This window comes from Pelobates fuscus, chromosome 11 (genome assembly GCF_036172605.1).
Source record: "Pelobates fuscus isolate aPelFus1 chromosome 11, aPelFus1.pri, whole genome shotgun sequence".
In the NCBI taxonomy this organism is placed as follows: domain Eukaryota; kingdom Metazoa; phylum Chordata; class Amphibia; order Anura; family Pelobatidae; genus Pelobates; species Pelobates fuscus.
Window position 1 is genome coordinate 3,245,883 of NC_086327.1, and position 19,682 is coordinate 3,265,564.

Sequence of the window (19,682 nt, forward strand, 5' to 3'; positions counted from 1 at the left end):
TGGCCGTGAGCCAGAAAAAGATGTCTGACACTTTGCTTGGGCAGGAGATCAGTTAAATAGATGAAAATGATAGCTTAGGGGTAACATACTCTGACTGAGTGTAGGTCCCTGTGAGATTAGACTATGTACCATGCTTAGATTGCGGGCCCAGTGATATCAAACCTTGTACCATACTGTGACCGAGTGTGGGTCTCGGTGATATCGGACTATGTACCATACTTAGATTGCGGGCCCAGTGATATCAGACCATGTACCATACTCTCACTGAGTGTCGGTCTCGGTGATATCGGACTATGTACCATACTTAGATTGCGGGCACAGTGATATCAAACCTTGTACCATACTCTGACTCAGTGTGGGTCTCTGTGAGATCGGACTATGTACCATACTTAGATTGCGGGCCCAGGGATATCAAACCTTGTACCATACTCTCACTGAGTGTAGGTCCCTGTGAGATCGGACTATCTACCATACTTAGATTGCGGGCCCAGTGATATAAAACCTTGTACCATACTCTCACTGAGTGTAGGTCCCTGCGAGATTGGACTATGTACCATACTTAGATTGTGGGCCCAGTGATATCAAACCTTGTACCATACTGTGACTGAGTGTGGGTCTCGGTGATATCACATGATGTTCTATACTCTCACTGCATGTGGGTGATATACATCATGTTCTATACTCTCACTGGGTGTGGGTCTCGGTGATATCGGACTATGTACCATACTTAAATTGCGGGCCCAGTGATATCAGACCATGTACCATACTGTGACTGAGTGTGGGTCTCGGTGATATCACATCATGTTCTATACTCTCACTGAGTGTGGATCTCGGTGATATCACATCATGTTCTATACTCTCACTGAGTGTCGGTCTCGGTGATATCACATCATGTTCTATACTCTCACTGGGTATGGGTCTCGGTGATATCAGACCATGTACCATACTGTGACTGAGTGTGGGTCTCGGTGATATCACATCATGTTCTATACTCTCACTGCGTGTGGGTGATATACATCATGTTCTATACTCTCACTGAGTGTGGATCTCGGTGATATCACATCATGTTCTATACTCTCACTGGATGTGGGTCTCGGTGATATCACATCATGTTCTATACTCTCACAGAGTGTGGGTGATATCACATCATGTTCTATACTCTCACTGAGTGTGGATCTCGGTGATATCACATCATGTTCTATACTCTCACTGGATGTGGGTCTCGGTGATATCACATCATGTTCTATACTCTCACTGGGTGTGGGTGATATCACATCATGTTCTATACTCTCACTGAGTGTGGATCTCGGTGATATCACATCATGTTCTATACTCTCACTGGATGTGGGTCTCGGTGATATCACATCATGTTCTATACTCTCACTGGGTGTGGGTCTCGGTGATATCACATCATGTTCTATACTCTCACTGAGTGTGGGTCTCTGTGATATCACATCATGTTCTATGCTCTCACTGAGTGTGGGTGATATCACATCATGTTCTATACTCTCACTGAGTGTGGATCTCGGTGATATCACATCATGTTCTATACTCTCACTGGATGTGGGTCTCGGTGATATCACATCATGTTCTATACTCTCACTGGGTGTGGGTCTCGGTGATATCACATCATGTTCTATGCTCTCACTGAGTGTGGGTGATATCACATCATGTTCTATACTCTCACTGGATGTGGGTCTCGGTGATATCACATCATGTTCTATACTCTCACTGGATGTGGGTCTTGGTGAAATCACATCATGTTCTATACTCTCACTGGGTGTGGGTCTCGGTGATATCACATCATGTTCTATACTCTCACTGAGTGTGGGTCTCGGTGATATCACATCATGTTCTATACTCTCACTGAGTGTGGGTCTCGTGATATCACATCATGTTCTATACTCTCACTGAGTGTGGATCTCGGTGATATCACATCATGTTCTATACTCTCACTGAGTGTGGGTCTCGTGATATCACATCATGTTCTATACTCTCACTGAGTGTCGGTCTCGGTGATATCACATCATGTACCATACTCTCACTGGGTGTGGGTCTCGGTGATATCACATCAAGTTCAATACTCTCACTGAGTGTGGGTCTCGGTGATATTACATCATGTTCTATACTATCACTGCGTGTGGGTCTCGTGATATCACATCATGTACCGTACTCTCACTGAGAGTGGATCTCGGTGATATCACATCATGTTCTATACTCTCACTAAGTGTGGGTCTCGGTGATATCGGTCCATGTTCTATACTCTCACTAAGTGTGGGTCTCGGTGATATCACATCATGTTCTATCCTCTCACTGAGTGTCGGTCTCGGTGATATTACATCATGTTCTATACTCTCACTGAGTGTGGGTGATATACATCATGTTCTATACTCTCACTGAGTGTGGGTCTCGGTGATATCACATCATGTTCTATACTCTCACTGAGTGTGGGTCTCGGTGATATCACATCATGTTCTATACTCTCACTGAGTGTGGGTCTCGGTGATATCACATCATGTTCTATACTCTCACTGAGTGTGGGTCTCGGTGATATCACATCATGTTCTATACTCTCACTGAGTGTGGGTCTCTGTGATATCACATCATGTTCTATGCTCTCACTGAGTGTGGGTGATATCACATCATGTTCTATACTCTCACTGAATGTGGGTCTCAGTGATATCACATCATGTACCGTACTCTCACTGAGTGTGGGTCTCGGTAATATCGCATCATGTTTTATACTCTCAGTAAGTGTGGGTCTCGGTGATATCACATCATGTTCTATACTCTCACTGAGTGTGGGTCTTGGTGATATCACATCATGTTCTATACTCTCACTGAGTGTGGGTGATATACATCATGTTCTATATTCTCACTGAGTGTGGGTGATATACATCATGTTCTATACTCTCACTGGGTGTGGGTCTCGGTGATATCGGTCCATGTTCTATACTCTCACTGGTTGCAGGTCTCGGTGATATCACATCATGTTCTATACTCTCACTGAGTGTGGGTGATATACATCATGTTCTATACTCGCACTGGGTGTGGGTCTCAGTGATATCACATCATGTACCGTACTCTCACTGAGTGTGGGTCTCGGTAATATCGCATCATGTTTTATACTCTCAGTAAGTGTGGGTCTCGGTGATATCACATCATGTTCTATACTCTCACTGAGTGTGGGTGATATACATCATGTTCTATACTCTCACTGAGTGTGGGTGATATACATCATGTTCTATACTCGCACTGGGTGTGGGTCTCAGTGATATCACATCATGTACCGTACTCTCACGGAGTGTGGGTATCGGTGATATCACATCATGTTCTATACTCTCACTGAGTGTGGGTCTCAGTGATATCACATCATGTTCTATACTCTCACTGGGTGTGGGTCTCACATGTACTATACTCAGTCACAGTGTGGGTCTCGTGATATCATGTGTGAGATTGAGTGTGGGTCTCGGTGATGTAGATGATATCATGTGTGTCTGAGTGTGGGTCTCGGTGATGTAGATCCATGTTAAATCAATCCAGGATGAAGGTTAGATGGGATTATGTTCTTTAAGAAAGAGGAACAAGAAACAGTTTTTTCTTTTTTCATCAAGCAGTGGGTTTTACTGTTACGTATTTACATTATCCAAGTGACCTGTCCTCGTCCCTTTTCCTTCCAAGTAGCTGCCAGATAATTATTACCAGGAATGAGAACTACAAATCACCAGCTATGGCATGTCTTCATTTAACACCTTGTCCCAGGAAATTATCATTTATAATTTACTATGTGTTATTTCATTTACAGATATCGTGGGACTGTCTCTTCAAGGGGAAACCATCTGTTAAAATATTCTGAGAATGAGAGAGAGAGATCACCAGGAGAATGAGATAGGTCTCCGTGACCTCTGTTAGAGATACTGGATGTGAGAGAGATCACCAAGACTGAGGTCTGCTACAGATACTGGACTCAAGGGAGATCACCAATATTGAGGTCTGTTAGAGATACTGGACTCAAGGTAGATCACCAATATTGAGGTCTGTTAGAGATACTGGATCTGAGAGAGATCACCTAGACTGCTTTCTGTTAGAGATACTGGACTCGAGGGAGATCACCAAGACTGAGGTCTGTTAGAGATACTGGACTCGAGGGAGATCACCAATATTGAGGTCTCCTAAAGGTTAAATGAGCAGACACCACAATAGTCTAATAGTTCTGAAAGAATGCAGACTGGGTTGCATTAGGGAAACCTTTCCCCAAAACATAAGCATTTGTTTCCCTACAGCAGTATTTGTCATTTACCACAATATTTTATATATTAAAAATGGCTTCACTGAATATATGCTGATATTTTGTGTAATTCTGCGGCAGCTCTGCAAAGCTTTATTTAAGTTCTAAATGGCTGTATTCTTCTTCTTTTCTAATTAAGATATTTAAAGGCTCTGCCTCTGAAACATTGTGTGGATTTATTACCTATGTTCTCCGGTCTGTTGGAGCAGTGCTCGGTATAATGACAGCAATGTGTTTAGACTTTCCGGATAGAACGGGGGATACGGGGATATAAGAACAGGAAGTCCTCTGCACACACAATCCTTCTTTAGTCATCATTCCCCAGTGGGCGTACAATATGGACCGATACAAAGATCATTGATTGTTTGCCCAAAGTGCAGATAATTTAGTTATTTTTGTTCTGTCTGCCAGGAATTTGCTGAATTTACAGGAGAATTACGTAAGGTAGAAGATAATAGAAGAAATCTGAAGGAGAAATAAACAACTATTTGCAAAGCGCTTACGAAACAGATCCTTTACTATTTCCGAAGAATGGAGAAAGAATTTCAATTTGTGGAAATCTATTTTCTGAATTTTATTAAGTAAATCACATCTCAGGAGGGATAAAACCTAGTATTAGAGGTACCATTTTTCCCGCTGTCTCTATTGCCATGGAAACCCTCAGACAGCTGCCATCGCTGAAACCTCTGGAGTCTTGGTCATGCTCCTCCACCCCTAGCGCCAGGCGACGGCGCCTAAAACTTAGAAAAGGTCAAAGGTCACCAGAGTTGGGGGGCAGGAGTGACGCAGAAAGTTCAGCTGTCAGAGGGAGAACATTGAAACCCCCAGCTATAGAGGTGACCCCATCTAGTGAAGACGAAGCCTGGTCCAACTGTTCTACTCCCAGCGCATCACCAAAACGACGCAGAGGCCTGCTAAGGAAGTGGCTGAGGAGGAGAGACGGGAAGAGCTGGTGAGTGTTGTGTACTAAGGCATATTAACATTGTTTATGGATGTGTTTTCACTGTTTCAATATCTGTTAGCTAGCTTTCAGTATTGCAAAAGAAGTTCTTCTGGGTCGCTTATTAAAACGGTGAGTTTAAAATGTCTGTCCTAAGGTAGAGAGGCATAATTTGCCAAGGGGATGTAGTGGCGCAATTCAGAGCTAATGGCTAGGACGGTGTGTTAGGGCTAAGGGTTAAAGGTAAGAGAGCCCAGAGATTCTCATTCATTTTATAGCAATGAAAAGCTGTAAGTGAGAATGTTTGTTCTGTTTTTGACGGTTTGTGAAACCCGGGAATATATCCCGCAGCTTCTCTCTGGAGGTCGGGCCTCCTGCAAGGTCCCTTTATATTTAGACCGGATGATAACGAGAAGGATTTGTTATGTCTGGTGGGATTACGTTTCTGGAGTTTTAATATGTACATTCTCGGGGTAAATGATATATTGTGTTACTTATTATATTTCAATGTTCCTTGAAAGTGCCGTTTGGCGAATATTTTGAAATCACTGGAAAACGTCAGGCACATTAGCTGAGTGACATTTGAGTGGATAATCACTTTGCATCTTGTGTGCACAGCGGCCTTTGATGTGTAAAAGCTCTCAGTGGGAGCCGGTTTTATTGTCTGGGATATATTTAGATTTCTCTGGCTTTTTCAGTGCTTCCAATGAAAGTGATAGTAAGTTTCCCACCCACATTATCTGCTGGTAGGGGTCCAACGTTTGGCAAGGTTTATCTGGGGAAGCTGGGAGAGGTTAGCCTTTCACTGTCAAATATGGACATCAAACACATGCGTTACCTGAGACACTGTAAAGAATAGCCAAGGTGTGGAGTCTGACCTGGATCCTGCCATACTACTTGTAGTTCCAGGAAACCTTTTGGGTCCAAATAGACAAATTTGAAAAAGTCACCAGAATGCTATATTTCCAATGCAGCTATTTTATTCAAGAATGTGAATATCCCGGCCAATACCCTACACTTCAAGACAAAGCGCACCCTTCATAATATTCTGGAAGGGCTGCCTGCCAGTGTGTGGAGTGATGTTCTGTCAATACAGGGGGGCTACTCACTAAAGGGAGAATTCAAAGTGAATTTTAGTCCATTATAGCTGAACTGGAAACATTCTCTAACTCAACAATACTTACAGGTCGACTACTTCGGCCTAAAATGTGAAATTCACGTGGAAATCTCAGTTTAGTAAATAAGCCTGTTGATCTGTTTCTTTGGGATTCCAGTCTGTGTTAAGTGTGTTGATTTTGCATTGGGAACATAAGAATCCTGCATCAAGGTAACCCTTCCAAACCCTGCCCGACTGAATGCAGAAATCCATGGACACCACGGCGCAAGTTTTATCAATAATCCCAATGAACCGAGCTATAATCATGATAATAAAGATAGATAGACGGACGGAAAAATAGAGAGATAGACAGACAGACTGATACAGAGATAGACAGATGGATAAATAGAGAGAGAGATGGAGTGATAGACAGACTGAGAACAAGAGAGATCGATAGAAAGACGGATACAGAGATAGATAGATAGATAGAGAGACGGATACATAGAGAGAAAGATAGATAGACTGATACAGAGATAGACAGATGGATAAATAGAGAGACGGATACATAGAGAGAAAGATAGATAGATAGACAGACAGAGAACAAGAGAGATCAATAGAAAGACGGTTACAGAGATAGATAGATAGATAGGCAGAGAGACGGATACATAGAGAGAAAGAGAGATAGACAGACGGATACAGAGATGGATAGAGATGGATAGATAGACAAACAGATGATTAGATGGACGGACGGACGGACAAACAGCTGGTTATTCTGGTTTTAGAAAGACTAAATGGACATCAAGGAATGTTCTAATGCCATGTATTTTGTATTGTCCGTGTCCCCTGCTAGATGCAGCTCTGTCCTGGAAACCTGCAAACTATGTTGATTTAAGGAGGATCAACCACTTGGTGTCACTGTAATCCTAATTCACAAATCCATTGCCTGAATATGGGGCTGAAACAGTTTAAACGGAAACTAGCACTTTCCTGGAATTTATACCAAAACATTGAAAATCACGTGTCCCTATACACCCTCCCAGCCCTCATGTGTCCCTATACCCCCCTCCCAGCCCGCATGTGTCCATATACACCCTCCCAGCCCTCATGTGTCCCTATACCCCCCTCCCAGCCCTCATGTGTCCATATACACCCTCCCAGCCCTCATGTGTCCCTATACCCCCCTCCCAGCCCTCATGTATCCCTATACCCCCTCCCAGCCCTCATGTGTCCCTATACCCCCCTCCCAGCCCTCACGTGTCCCTATACACCCCTCCCAGCCCTTCATGTGTCCCTATACCCCCCTCCCAGCCCTTCATGTGTCCCTATACCCCCCTCCCAGCCCTTCATGTGTCCCTATACTCCCCTCCCAGCCCTCCATGTGTCCCTATACCCCCCTCCCAGCCCTTCATGTGTCCCTATACCCCCCTCCCAGCCCTCATGTGTCCATATACACCCCTCCCAGCCCTCCATGTGTCCCTATACCCCCCTCCCAGCCCTTCATGTGTCCCTATACCCCCCTCCCAGCCCTCATGTGTCCATATACACCCCTCCCAGCCCTCATGTGTCCCTATACTCCCCTCCCAGCCCTCATATGTCCATATACACCCTCCCAGCCCTCATGTGTCCATATACCCCCCTGCCAGCCCTCATGTGTCCCTATACCCCCCTCCCAGCCCTCATGTGTCCCTATACCCCCCTCCCAGCCCTCATGTGTCCATATACACCCCTCCCAGCCCTTATGTGTCCATATACACCCCTCCCAGCCCTTATGTGTCCCTATACACCCCTCCCAGCCCTTCATGTGTCCCTATACCCCCACCCTGCCCTTTATGTGTCCTATTTCAGCTCCTTCCCCAGACCCCATGTGTCCCTATAGCACCCATATGTCCCATTATAGCCCCCTCCCCATGTGTCCCTGTAGCCCCCCAGCCCGATGTGTCCCATTATAAACCCCCCCCCCCCCCCCCACACTCTCCTTGTAGGCCTGTACCTTGCTGTAGAGTGGCCAAGTAGGCAGACCTCCCGTATCCTGAAGCAGTTCTGCGCACTCTCTGAGCACTTCCTGTCCGCATGGGTAGGGGAACAGAAGCTCCTCTACTGCAGTCTGCTTGCTTGGCCACGCTGCATTCTGTGACCGGCAGGAGGGGAGCGCGTCCCCTCCTGCCGGTTACTGTGTTATTACGCCATGCGACCCACAGGCCGGTGTGCAGTAGGTGGCCGCACACCGGCCCGATAGTATGCCGGCCCACCGGGAAATTTCCCGGTATCCCGGTGGGCCAGTTTGGCCCTGGTTACACCCCTCTTGCTTTCAATCAAACAACCGGTCCTGTTACTTCCTGGTTTGTTTGGCTTATTTGCACTGAACTCAAGAGGCAGCAATTGCCCAGAGCACCTGCCTTGCAAAGACTTCTCATTGAGCTGCATTGGGGAGTCTGTGATTGGACAACAACAGAAAGTCTGGGCGGGGTTAAAAGGGGACGGCTTGCAAAGGCTTCAGACAAGAGATCTGGTTTTATAAGCTGTTTTTAGATATACTTCTAATGAACAAATGTATATTAAATGTGTGCAGGTTTTCATTGGGGTTGTATCTATTAAAGGGTCATTTAAAAATTGTATTTGGGCAACGGAGTGTCCCTTTAACCTTGTTTCATGAGATGCCAATTTTTTTACATTTCACAAATCTAATCACAAGCTAGTTCAGACAAGGCACAGCCAGGGCACACATAGCAAATTAAGGGTAAAAATAGGAAGATTGTTTAGTTTCTCATCTGCTCTGTACAGGGGCATAACTAGAAACCACAGAGCCTTGGTGCAAGAATCTGTTAAGGGCCCCTGTCTGCTACAGATCATGATGCTTTGCCAGCTGTGGATCTGCTGTTGACCTATTCCTGCTGGGTTCTATCCGTATACAGTATCTGTGAGTGTGGGTGTGGTTTGTAAGGTGTTTACTCGTGTGAATGTTTGTGTATAATGGTGATGTTTGAATGCAGGGGGTCTGTTTGTGTACACAGTGTTGGCATTTAAATCAGGGCTGTGTAGTGTTGGTCTTTAATTGCAAGATTTCCTATGTAAGCCTTAATGTATGAATGCAGGCGTGTATTTGTATGTAATATTGGTGCTTGCAAGCATTCACAAGTACATATACATGACACACGACACACAACACACACAAATGCACATTTCCATACACAGAAACATGCATACACTGCCATACAAAGATGCTCACTGACAGATCCGGTGCAAGGATTTTTGCCGCCCTAGGCAAAAGAAAAGTTTTGTGTAAGGGATAGAAAGCAGTGTTTGTGTGTAAGGGATGTATTGTGTGAATCTGTGTTTCACAGTGTTTGTATGCATAAGGGATGCAAGGTGTGTTTCTGTGTCTGTAAGGGGTGCATTGAGTGTGTGTAAGAAATGCATTGTGTTTCAGTGTGTGTTTCTGTGTGTGTAAGGGATGCATTGTGTGTTTCTGTGTATGTGTGCAAGGGGTGCATTGTCTTTGTGTGTAAGGGTAGCATGGTGTGTTTATGTGTGTGTAGGGATGTATTGTGTGTTTCTGTGTATGGATGCATTGTGTGTGTGTAGTGTGAAATAGAGAATTTGTGTGGTAGGATAGGGGCTGAGTCCTTTGTGCTTCTCTTTCTCTCCTTCCTCAGCCTCTCTCCCCTCTTGTCTCTCCTGCCCCACTGTCCCTTAGTGACCTCCCCTGTCCCTGAGTGGCAGGGGAGAGCCCCCTTTCCCTTAGTGCTCTCCCCACCTGTCCCTTACTGCTGTATCCTGCCCCACTGTCCCTTAGAGCTCTCCCCGTCCATTATTGGTCTATGCTTTCTCATGCCCCCCCCCTTTCCTGTAGTGCTCTTTCCTCCTGTCTCTTAAAGTTCTTTCCTCCTGTCCCTTAGATCTCTCTCCTACACCCCCCCCCATCCCTTGGTGCTCTCCCCCCCGTCCCTTAGTGCTCTCTCCTCTGCCCCACTCCATTAGTGGTCTCTACTATAGTGGTCTCTACTCCCCTACCCCCCTCCCTTAGTGGTCTCTCCTCTTCTCCCCCCCTTTCCATTAATGGTCTCTCCTCTCCCCCCCACCCTTAGTGGTTGTAACAACCTCCCCTCTCCAAGTGAGTTTGCCACAAGCTCCTAGAGGAGCCTGCTTGCCAGCCTCCTGCCCACAGACTATGGGCCCTGCAGGGAAACCTGTTAAAGACTACCGAACTTGACAGACCATTCGCAGTGATTTCATGGAACTGTTTTGGGCATAGGACCATGTGCACGGTCAGTCAAAATTATAACTTCCATGAAATTCCTGAACAGATCTGAGTGATATTTTGATATGTTGGTCACCCATATAATGGCTATCAGGGGATTGTGGGGATATCATGTGTTTTAAGGTACTTTTGGGACTTTTTAGAAATTTATGTGTGACGAGAGCATTGCATTGGAGAAGCCTGGTTGCCCGCCTGCTGCCTTTGGACTATGGCCCTGGGAGATTGGGCCCTTTAAAAACCGTATTCGGCCCCAACAGAGTGCATGTCACTTATTCTGGCCCTTTAAATACAGTGGGGTCATTCGGTACTTGCCTTGTGTGAACGGTGATACCCCAGATAGCTATGCCATGGAGCCCATTAATATAATGGAGGACTATGGGAAAGACTTTAGCTCCATGGCAATTGAACTGTATGTGTATGGTCTGAGCGCCATTCAATAATATGCGCTCAGACCTAAGCTATCTGGGGATATGTTGTCTTTATTTTATGAAGTAAATGTAACATTGTGTATTTTATTGTATTTTAGCAACCATGTGCTCCATGGAGTCTGCCTCTATCCCGGGATATAATTGGATTATTTTCCCATTGTCTCCAGGAAAGAGGGCTCTGTAAAACCGGTCTGAGCCAGATAGCCATGTTCCAGCCAGGGCCCAAAAGATATTTTACTAACTTTTGAACCCCTGGTCTGATTCATGCCATATTTTAATATGTTGTTCCCCTGAATGGATTGATTGTGAATATGTAATTTTTATGTGAATGATGTATGGTTTTAGAGTTATGAAAGTTGGGCAGAAAGTATGTTTTAACTGTATGTGTAATTGAGTTTCCTCTCAGGATAAGGGGAGGGAATATGTGGGATGTAACTGATATGTGATTGTTTTTTTTATACCTCCCTGTGGGCGGTCCTGTATTTGAAAAGACTGTAATAAAAACCAGGCTGCGTGTGCCAGCACCAGAGACCACTGCTTGACCGTCAACACGGAGCCTTGTCTCGTTCTTGGGGGGATTCACTGTATGCTGTTGGAGATTGATTGCTAGGAGTGTAAGCTGATGTCTGCTTTTCCTGTTCGTCTGCTTTCAGCTATCCGTGAGGTTCCAGTTCGGAGTGCTATTTTGTATCCAGTTCGGGAGTTTGGTGTTCTGCAGTAGCTGTGCCTATGTCTCAGAAAGGGGCATATCGCCTAAACGGATTTTTACCCCTTGTCTGCAGAAACGGTCGGTTACAGTATGTTTTTTCTGTGCTTGGAGATAATTGGATTAGAATTAGTACAGTTACTGATCCAATTATCTTCCAGGCAGAGGGGAGGGATGTATGCCATGGGTGGGAGTGCCTTACATTGTAAATTTGTTATTATTGGTTTGTAAGTTTGTGTCCCTGTCCCCAACAAGGTCCATGTGGGCGTACCCCTTGCTTGGGGACTAGAATAAAAGTGCGGCACCATTAAATTATTTTCCTGCTTACACTCCAAAACTGTGTGTCGTCCTGTTATTGGAGGGAAAGAAGATTTACTCCTGTGTCTGCTGTTCCAGCTTGCAGGGGATTCAACGGATAAAGTCCTTGTAAGGACTAGAGCTCCCAGGACTGAGTGTCGTTCAGTGCCTGGGGGTTCAGTGCCTGGGGGTGTCTAGAGCTAATTCCCCATTCAGCTCCAGGAGGGAGCGGTTACAGGGCCCCAGTCCAGCCACAGCAACTGAGGGCAAGAGTGCTGAGGTTTTTCCCCTGTTCCAGCTAGGAAGTGGTCCTTGGCGGAGGTACCCAGCCGGGGTACAGGGAGCTCCACTACAGTGGTCTTTCCCCTCCCCCCACCCCCCTGCCCTTAGTGGTCTCTCCTCATCCCCCTACCTCCCATAATGGTTTCACCTCCACCCCCTCCCTTCCATAGTGGTCTCTCCTCACCCCCCACCCCCCCCAATAGTGGTCTCTCCTCCACCCCCTCTCCCTCAGTTGTCTCTCCACCACCACCCCTCCCTCACAAACACATATACACACAGATTAACTCTGAGAGATACACATGCACAGTTACATTGACTTACATACATATGTCAGCATTACTAGTTGATCCAGCACATAGAATTGTGTCACACCTAGGACTAAAGGTAACGTCTTACCGGGCCTTAGAATGGCCGGGCGTAACATACCAGAGAATAGTCAGAATACTTGCCAAGGTAAGGGACATCGAAGGAGACACAACGATGAGGGAAAGCCAAAAGTCAGGGAAGTCAAACTAAGCAAAAGTCAATAACCAGAAATAAACGCTCATAAACACACTTTTGGAAAAAAACTAAAGGAAACCACGACAGGGCAATGAGGAAAAGGCAGAAGGCATTTAAATAAGCCTCCCTCAGATCCAATTGGCTGTACCCGGCCTTTGACCCCAGAACGTGCGTGCGCGTCCTTTGCGTGACATCACACACACGCCGATGTTGTCAATACCATGGGCGGACGTGGGGTGACAAATTGGTGTGGATACATTGACGCATGGTCGCTGAACGGCACTACCACATTTGGTAGTAAGGCAATTACTGCAGATTACGCATGGTGAGGATGAATATGTTACAACATGCACTGACACACACAAACACCTACACACATGTACAGATACATACACTAACACACTTACCCTCCCTCTCAGTCCCGTGGTCTTGTAGTGAGCGTTTTAACTACCTCATGGACTGTGGTGATATGTGATGCTCTGCACCCTTCCAGGTAACCATCTATCATATCCGGTCCCTCGTGTTTCCTGCTCCTTGGGGATGCAAGACAAGCCCTTCGCCAGGCCCGGACTGGCCATCAGGCAAACCGGGAAAATGCCCAGGTGGGCCGCGATGGCCATGGGTCGAGGCCGGCAAGAAAGATCAAGAGATCTCCCCTGCCGGCCCATGCAGGGCAGAACCGGCCCCAAGATGGAGTTATGTCCCATCATGGGCCGGAGGGGAGATTCGGCAGTGAGCTGGACACCCTCCATGTGTGCCAAGCAGCTTCCTTCTCTCCCTCTCACAAGTTCCGAGATTATCAGAGCGTTGCCATGGTAATCCGCAGCAACGCTCTGAAATACCGGTGCTCGTGAGAGAGACGTGGTCTGTACCCTGCGGAGGTACAGACCAAATGACCTGCAGGCTGGACCACCAGGGATCTGTGGCGGTGTGCCCTCTCTCACTGGACCACCAGGTATCTGCATGCTCCGCCTCCCCCTGCAAGTTTATAAAAGGGAGTAAATGATTTTTTTTGTATCTTGTTTTACTTTTTTTTTGTTTAATTATTGAATTAATAATTTAAGCCCACAATGACTTGGTAGGTACACGTTAACCCTTTACAATGCATTGGTAAGTACACATTAACCCATTAAAATGCATTGGTAGGTACACGTTAACCCTTTATAATGCATTGTTAGGTACACGTTAACCCTTTATTATGAATTGGTAGGTACACGTTAACCCTTCACTGATAACACACCACACCTCCCCTATTCATGGGATATGTATGTAGTATGTGTAACACTGCTACTGCCCTGCATGATGTATGATTTATAACATATACACGGGACTGATTGATTTGTGCTGTTGAATCCCACCGGCAGGGCCCAGGGGTCTCTGTGAACCTGACCTGTTATTGTTATTGGCCTTGGGTTGTTTGAAGGTCAGGGTGTTATATACCCTGTAACCTTTACTCCTAACTATTGATATTAATGTTTGTATATATTATATTAGTATATAATACACTATATTAAAATAGTATTTATTTGTGTTTTAATATTGGTCGCTGTCTGAGCTGGTTGTTTTGTGTCCTTTTTGTGCCCTCATTCTTTTCGATATTGGCTCAGACTGTGGATATGTTGTTTATCTGCATACTGGCAGCCTGCCTGCAGCTTCTGGAATCTGTATGCCAAGTCCGTGCCAGCCTGTGTGCCCCTCACCCCTCCTCTCCTTCTATATACTATTGCACGCGAAGACACAGACGCACACATAGAGCTGCCAAGTGATTGGCCAGCTAATAGGAGTCTCAATACCTCCTTAATGGGACATACCCCGCTATGTGAGCCAAATCCTCATTTAATATATAGAAATAGGCATACTTCGATCCTTAAACCAGCAGCACCTTTACTGTCCGCTGTGGACTGCCACTTTAATATGTAACTGTGCTGTATAGGTTATGGTATACGTAGCTCCATGTTCCCCCCCCCCTCCCCCTCCCGCCCCACCCCCCTCCCCCTCTTGCCCCCCCCTCCCCCTCTTGCGCCCCCCCCCCTCCACCCCCCTCCCCCTCTTGCCCCCCCCTCCCCCTCTTGCGCCCCCCCCCCCCCCCCACTGTTCTGTACTGCTGTCTGGTGTTACAAGGGGAAACTGGGGTTTTTCGATCAAATAAAAGATCTGGGATGATGTCATGAGAACACGGAACCTCCTAAAATAAATGGCAGGTCAGCTGGAAAAGGTGTCAATGTGCCTTTCTACTTAAATAGCGGAACATTATTAAACTGACTTTGTAAGCACCATAACCACTACAGCTTGGTATTTTTGAGTGGAGTATTAAAAACGGGGGTTCTTCCTGCACCCAATGCCCAGATCCCCCCCCCTTTCCCCTTCACTAGCATGATAAAGCGTTAATCCAATCAGTGATTTGAAGTGGTCATGGTGCCTGTGTGGCGGAACTGCTGCCTGATCGTGAATCGCCCTTCTCTTACAGGTGTTTCCCCTGTATTTACGTTTATTGAATGTTCTTACCTAACATTCTAAATGAGGTATTGGGGTGGTCCTCATTTAGAATGTTAGATTAGAATGTTCACACTTTGTCAAAACTGCAAACCGCAAAATAAACAATTAATGAGTGCTTCCCTCAGTGGCCTCCATTCTACAGGCGAACGCCACCAGGGGGAGTATTCGTGAATTATTTCCCAGCTTGTCTCCCGAACGAGGACCTCCCCAGTGCCCCATTGGAACATTCACAGCAATTAATCAGAACATTCTAACTCGCAACATACGTGTAAAACCGCAAGGGAAGTAATTAATAAGTGCTCCCTTGGATGGCCGCCATTTCGCATAGACGAATGCTGCCCAGGGGGAGCATTCGTATCCTGAAAGGAGATGCTTCCCTTGCAGGGTTTCACCCAGGGATCTCACGAGCGAAGCTTGTTTGAGGAAGGTAGTGCTGTGAGGGTCCCTGGGATTGGTGTGGGCACTTCTGGGGCACTGGCTAGGATGGCGGGTTTGTCGGTGCCTGCAGGGACAAAGAGACCTCTTTTTCCGTGGGCGGGCTTTTCTGTGCCTGGGAGACAAAGGGACGGTCCCTTTTTCCCGCGCCTGGGAAGAAGACCCCTGGCAGTAAGTGTGTGAAACCCTGTGTTTCAGTGGCGGGCTCTGGGGAAAAAAGGGAACCAAGTCCCATCCGGCGCTAGGGTTCCAGGGAGGATCTTAGGATGTGTGAAATAATGAGCGCGTTCCTTCTTGTTGGTTAAATAATGAGCGCGCGCCAACAAAAAAAAAAAGAACGCGCTCATTATTTAACCAACAAGAAGGAACGCGCTCATTATTTCACCAACAAGAAGGAGTGCACTCATTATTTCACCAACAAGATGGCGTGCACTCATTATTTAACCAACAAGATGGTGCGCGCTCATTATTTAACCAACAAGAAGGAGCGCGCTCATTATTTAACCAACAAGAAGGAGTGCGCTCATTATTTAACCAACAAGAAGGAGTGCACTCATTATTTCACCAACAAGATGGCGTGCCCTCATTATTTCACCAACAAGAAGGAACGCGCTCATTATTTAACCAACAAGAAGGAGTGCACTCATTTAACCAACAAGAAGGAGTGCACTCATTTAACCAACAAGAAGGAGTGCACTCATTTAACCAACAAGAAGGAGTGCACTCATTTAACCAACAAGAAGGAGTGCACTCATTTAACCAACAAGAAGGAGTGCACTCAGAGGACAATAAACAACAGAGCTGCTTTATTGTAATCAAATGTGTAGCATCTTACAGCCAACGTTTCAGCCCAATAACCCAGCCGTCCTGTGAAAAGTCCAGTACTGGAAGCGAAACATTGAATGCTGCTGCCGGCCGAGTCTAATAAATGTTTTATTCCATGGTTCGTCAACCTGGTCCCTACCGCCCACTAGTGGGCGTTTCAGGATTCCAGGTTGATCGGGCGGGTGCGAGCCGGCGGTACCCGTGCGACTGGGTACCACCGTGACCATTTGCGGCTCCGGCCCGCGCGGTAAACCGCCGGGGCCGCCTTCCAAAGTGTCCATCGGGTGGCCCATGCTGTCAGGGCCACCCGATGGATGCGGATTGTAAGGGGGCCCGGTCAGCGCTGGGAGCTTTAACAGCGTGACCGGGCCCCCTGTGATGACATCAGAGCTGGGAGGAAGTGATTCCCCGGTCACTCCTCCCAGCTAAAACTGAGAGCCGCGCGGGAGGAACACCAGGGAGTCAGAGTGGGAACTCTGACTCCCATCCACCTGAGCCACCACTGGACCCCAGGTAAAGTCACTCTCCTGCAACTTAAGGTAGGAAACAGGAGTTTGACTTAAATATAATGTGTGTGTTTGTTTGTGTGTCTGTCTGTATGTATGTTGTGTGTGTGTGTGTGTGTGTATGTGTCTGTCTGTATGTGTCATTGTAGGTGTGTCTGCATGTGTGTGTGTCTATGTATGTCTTATGTGTGTGTCTGCATGTCTGTGTGTGTCTGTTTGTATGTGTGCCTGTCTGTGTCTTTGTGTGTGTATGTATGTGTGTCTGTCTGTATGTATGTCGTGTGTGTGTATGTGTCTGTCTGTGTATATGTGTGTCTTGTCTTTGTATGTATGTCATTGTATGTGTGTCTTGTGTGTCTGCATGTGTGTGTGTGTGTGTGTCTATGTATGTCATGTGTGTCTGCATGTGTGTGTGTCTATGTATGTCTTATGTGTGTCTGCATGTGTGTGTGCATGTCTGTTTGTATGTGTCGTGTGTGTATGTGTGTCCTGTGTGTCTGTATGTGTGTGTGTGTGTCTGTGTCTTGTATGTGTGTGTGTGCGCCTGTCTGTTATAGTGGACTATAGTAAGTGGGCTACCTAGCTCAGCCTTCCTACTGGGCATTGCTATAAGGACGGTTAAAAAATAGAAAAAAGGGGGAAAAAAAAAAGGTGGGGAGGGGAATTGAGGAGGGAGAGGAGATGAGCTGACGCACAAATGAGAAATCATATTATGCGCAAACAGAGAAGTCGTCTGAATATCACTGAAAGAGACCTTCGTTTGTTCCTTACGAAAATCGATTTTTATTAAACATAGAAATCACTCAGGTACCCAATTGAATTCTCCATCTTAAGCTCTTGGTGATGGGGACTACCATCACACTCCCCTGCAGCCCAGTTTCCATCCAACCTTTGTGTCCAGTATGTGTATGCCGCACACATAACATGAAACGTCACTCGTCCCTTTTCGAGCTCTGGGGAGAGTCCAACCCACAGCCGGTCTATGTAAAATAATAGAAGCTAAGGGATGGTCACTTATTGACCATCACTTATCCTGTGTGATTAATAGTCATACAGCTAGGGAATAAGCTAGTTATCGAATAAACCTCTTCCATACAAGACCAGATACCTGTGTGTTTTGTCCCTGGGCAGGTTTCCTCCACATTGAAAATCTTATTGTCTGAGTGTTTTTAGGCCAGATATTGATTAGATGAAGCTGGATTTTGGGTTCTGCAGCCCATTATATCCAGAATGCAGCCAGTGAGTGCCTGGAATAGCCTATATATGCTTGCTCTACCAGCAGAAGGATTTGGAACATCATTGGCATGGTAAGCTGTGACAGTCTAACTCTGTGTTCCTGTCCTTAGACAAACCTTATCACTAATTCATATTGCGTTGTGTCTCTGTGTCAGGGGTGGCCAGGGTATTGCCAGAAACAAAATCCTTTGACTTTAAGCTTTTATATAGTCAGAACGTTGACAATAACAGTCAAATTTCAGATATCTTCCCTGCCCATGGCATGTCACACCTCACCCCTTTTCCCAAACCTTATATTGGAATACTATATCCTCTGGATCAAGTCTAAAATTGAGATGCTGCCTAATAAAGCAACAACTGTACCAAACACTACATACCTTTTATAATTAAAATTCCAAAACCTCTCTGTTCACAGTTATCCTGGCTCCATTAGTGACCGTCACCTGCCCTCTGCTTGCCCCATTCCATCAGTGACCGTCACCTTCCCTCTGCTTGCCCCATTCCATCAGTGACCGTCACCTGCCCTCTGCTCGCCCCATTCCATCAGTGACCGTCACCTGCCCTCTGCTCGCCCCATTCCATCAGTGACCGTCACCTGCCCTCTGCTCGCCCCATTCCATCAGTGACCGTCACCTGCCCTCTGCTTGCCCCATTCCATCAGTGACCGTCACCTGCCCTCTGCTTGCCCCATTCCATCAGTGACCATCACCTGCCCTCTGCTTGCCCCATTCCATCAGTGACCATCACCTGCCCTCTGCTTGACCCATTCCATCAGTGACCATCACCGTCCCTCTGCTTGCCCCATTCCATCAGTGACCATCACCTGCCCTCTGCTTGCCCCATTCCATCAGTGACCGTCACCTGCCCTCTGCTCGCCCCATTCCATCAGTGACCGTCACCTGCCCTCTGCTCGCCCCATTCCATCAGTGACCGTCACCTGCCCTCTGCTCGCCCCATTCCATCAGTGATCGTCAACTACCCTCTGCTCGCTCCATTCCATTAGTGACCGCCACCGGCCCTCTACCCGCCCCATTCTATCAGTGAGCCTCACTGGCCCTCTGCTTGCCACATTCCATCAGTGACCATCACCTGCCCTCTGCTCGCCCCATTCCATCAGTGACCGTCACCTGCCATCTGCTCATTCCATTAGTGACCATCACCTACCCTCTGTTTACCCAATTACATCAGTGTGCGTCACCGGCCCTCTGCTCGCCCAGTTACCTCAGTGTCACGTATTCATCCTCACCTTGTGATGTTTGCACTGATAATTGCCTTCTTAGCGGTAATGGATGTGCCGCTCAGCGGTCCTGCGCCAGTATGCCTGACTGCTGCAACATGTTGGTGGATGCCGGCCGCTGCGGATCCATGCCTTATTGTAGCCCCATGTC

General features: G+C 46.7%; 1 protein-coding gene across 2 annotated transcripts in view; it reads left to right on the forward strand.

The window, feature by feature from the left end:
• GRAMD1A (GRAM domain containing 1A) overlaps positions 1–19,682 on the forward strand; it is a 138,279-nt gene that overhangs the window by 22,448 nt on the left and 96,149 nt on the right. The window contains exon 2 of one of the 2 annotated variants that reach the window (XM_063436393.1): positions 3,806–5,240. The exons of the other annotated variant lie outside the window; for it this stretch is intronic. Coding sequence (XP_063292463.1) covers positions 4,939–5,240 — 302 coding nt within the window. The 5' untranslated portion in view covers positions 3,806–4,938. The remainder of the gene's footprint in view (positions 1–3,805; positions 5,241–19,682) is intronic. 2 annotated transcript variants of the gene reach the window in all.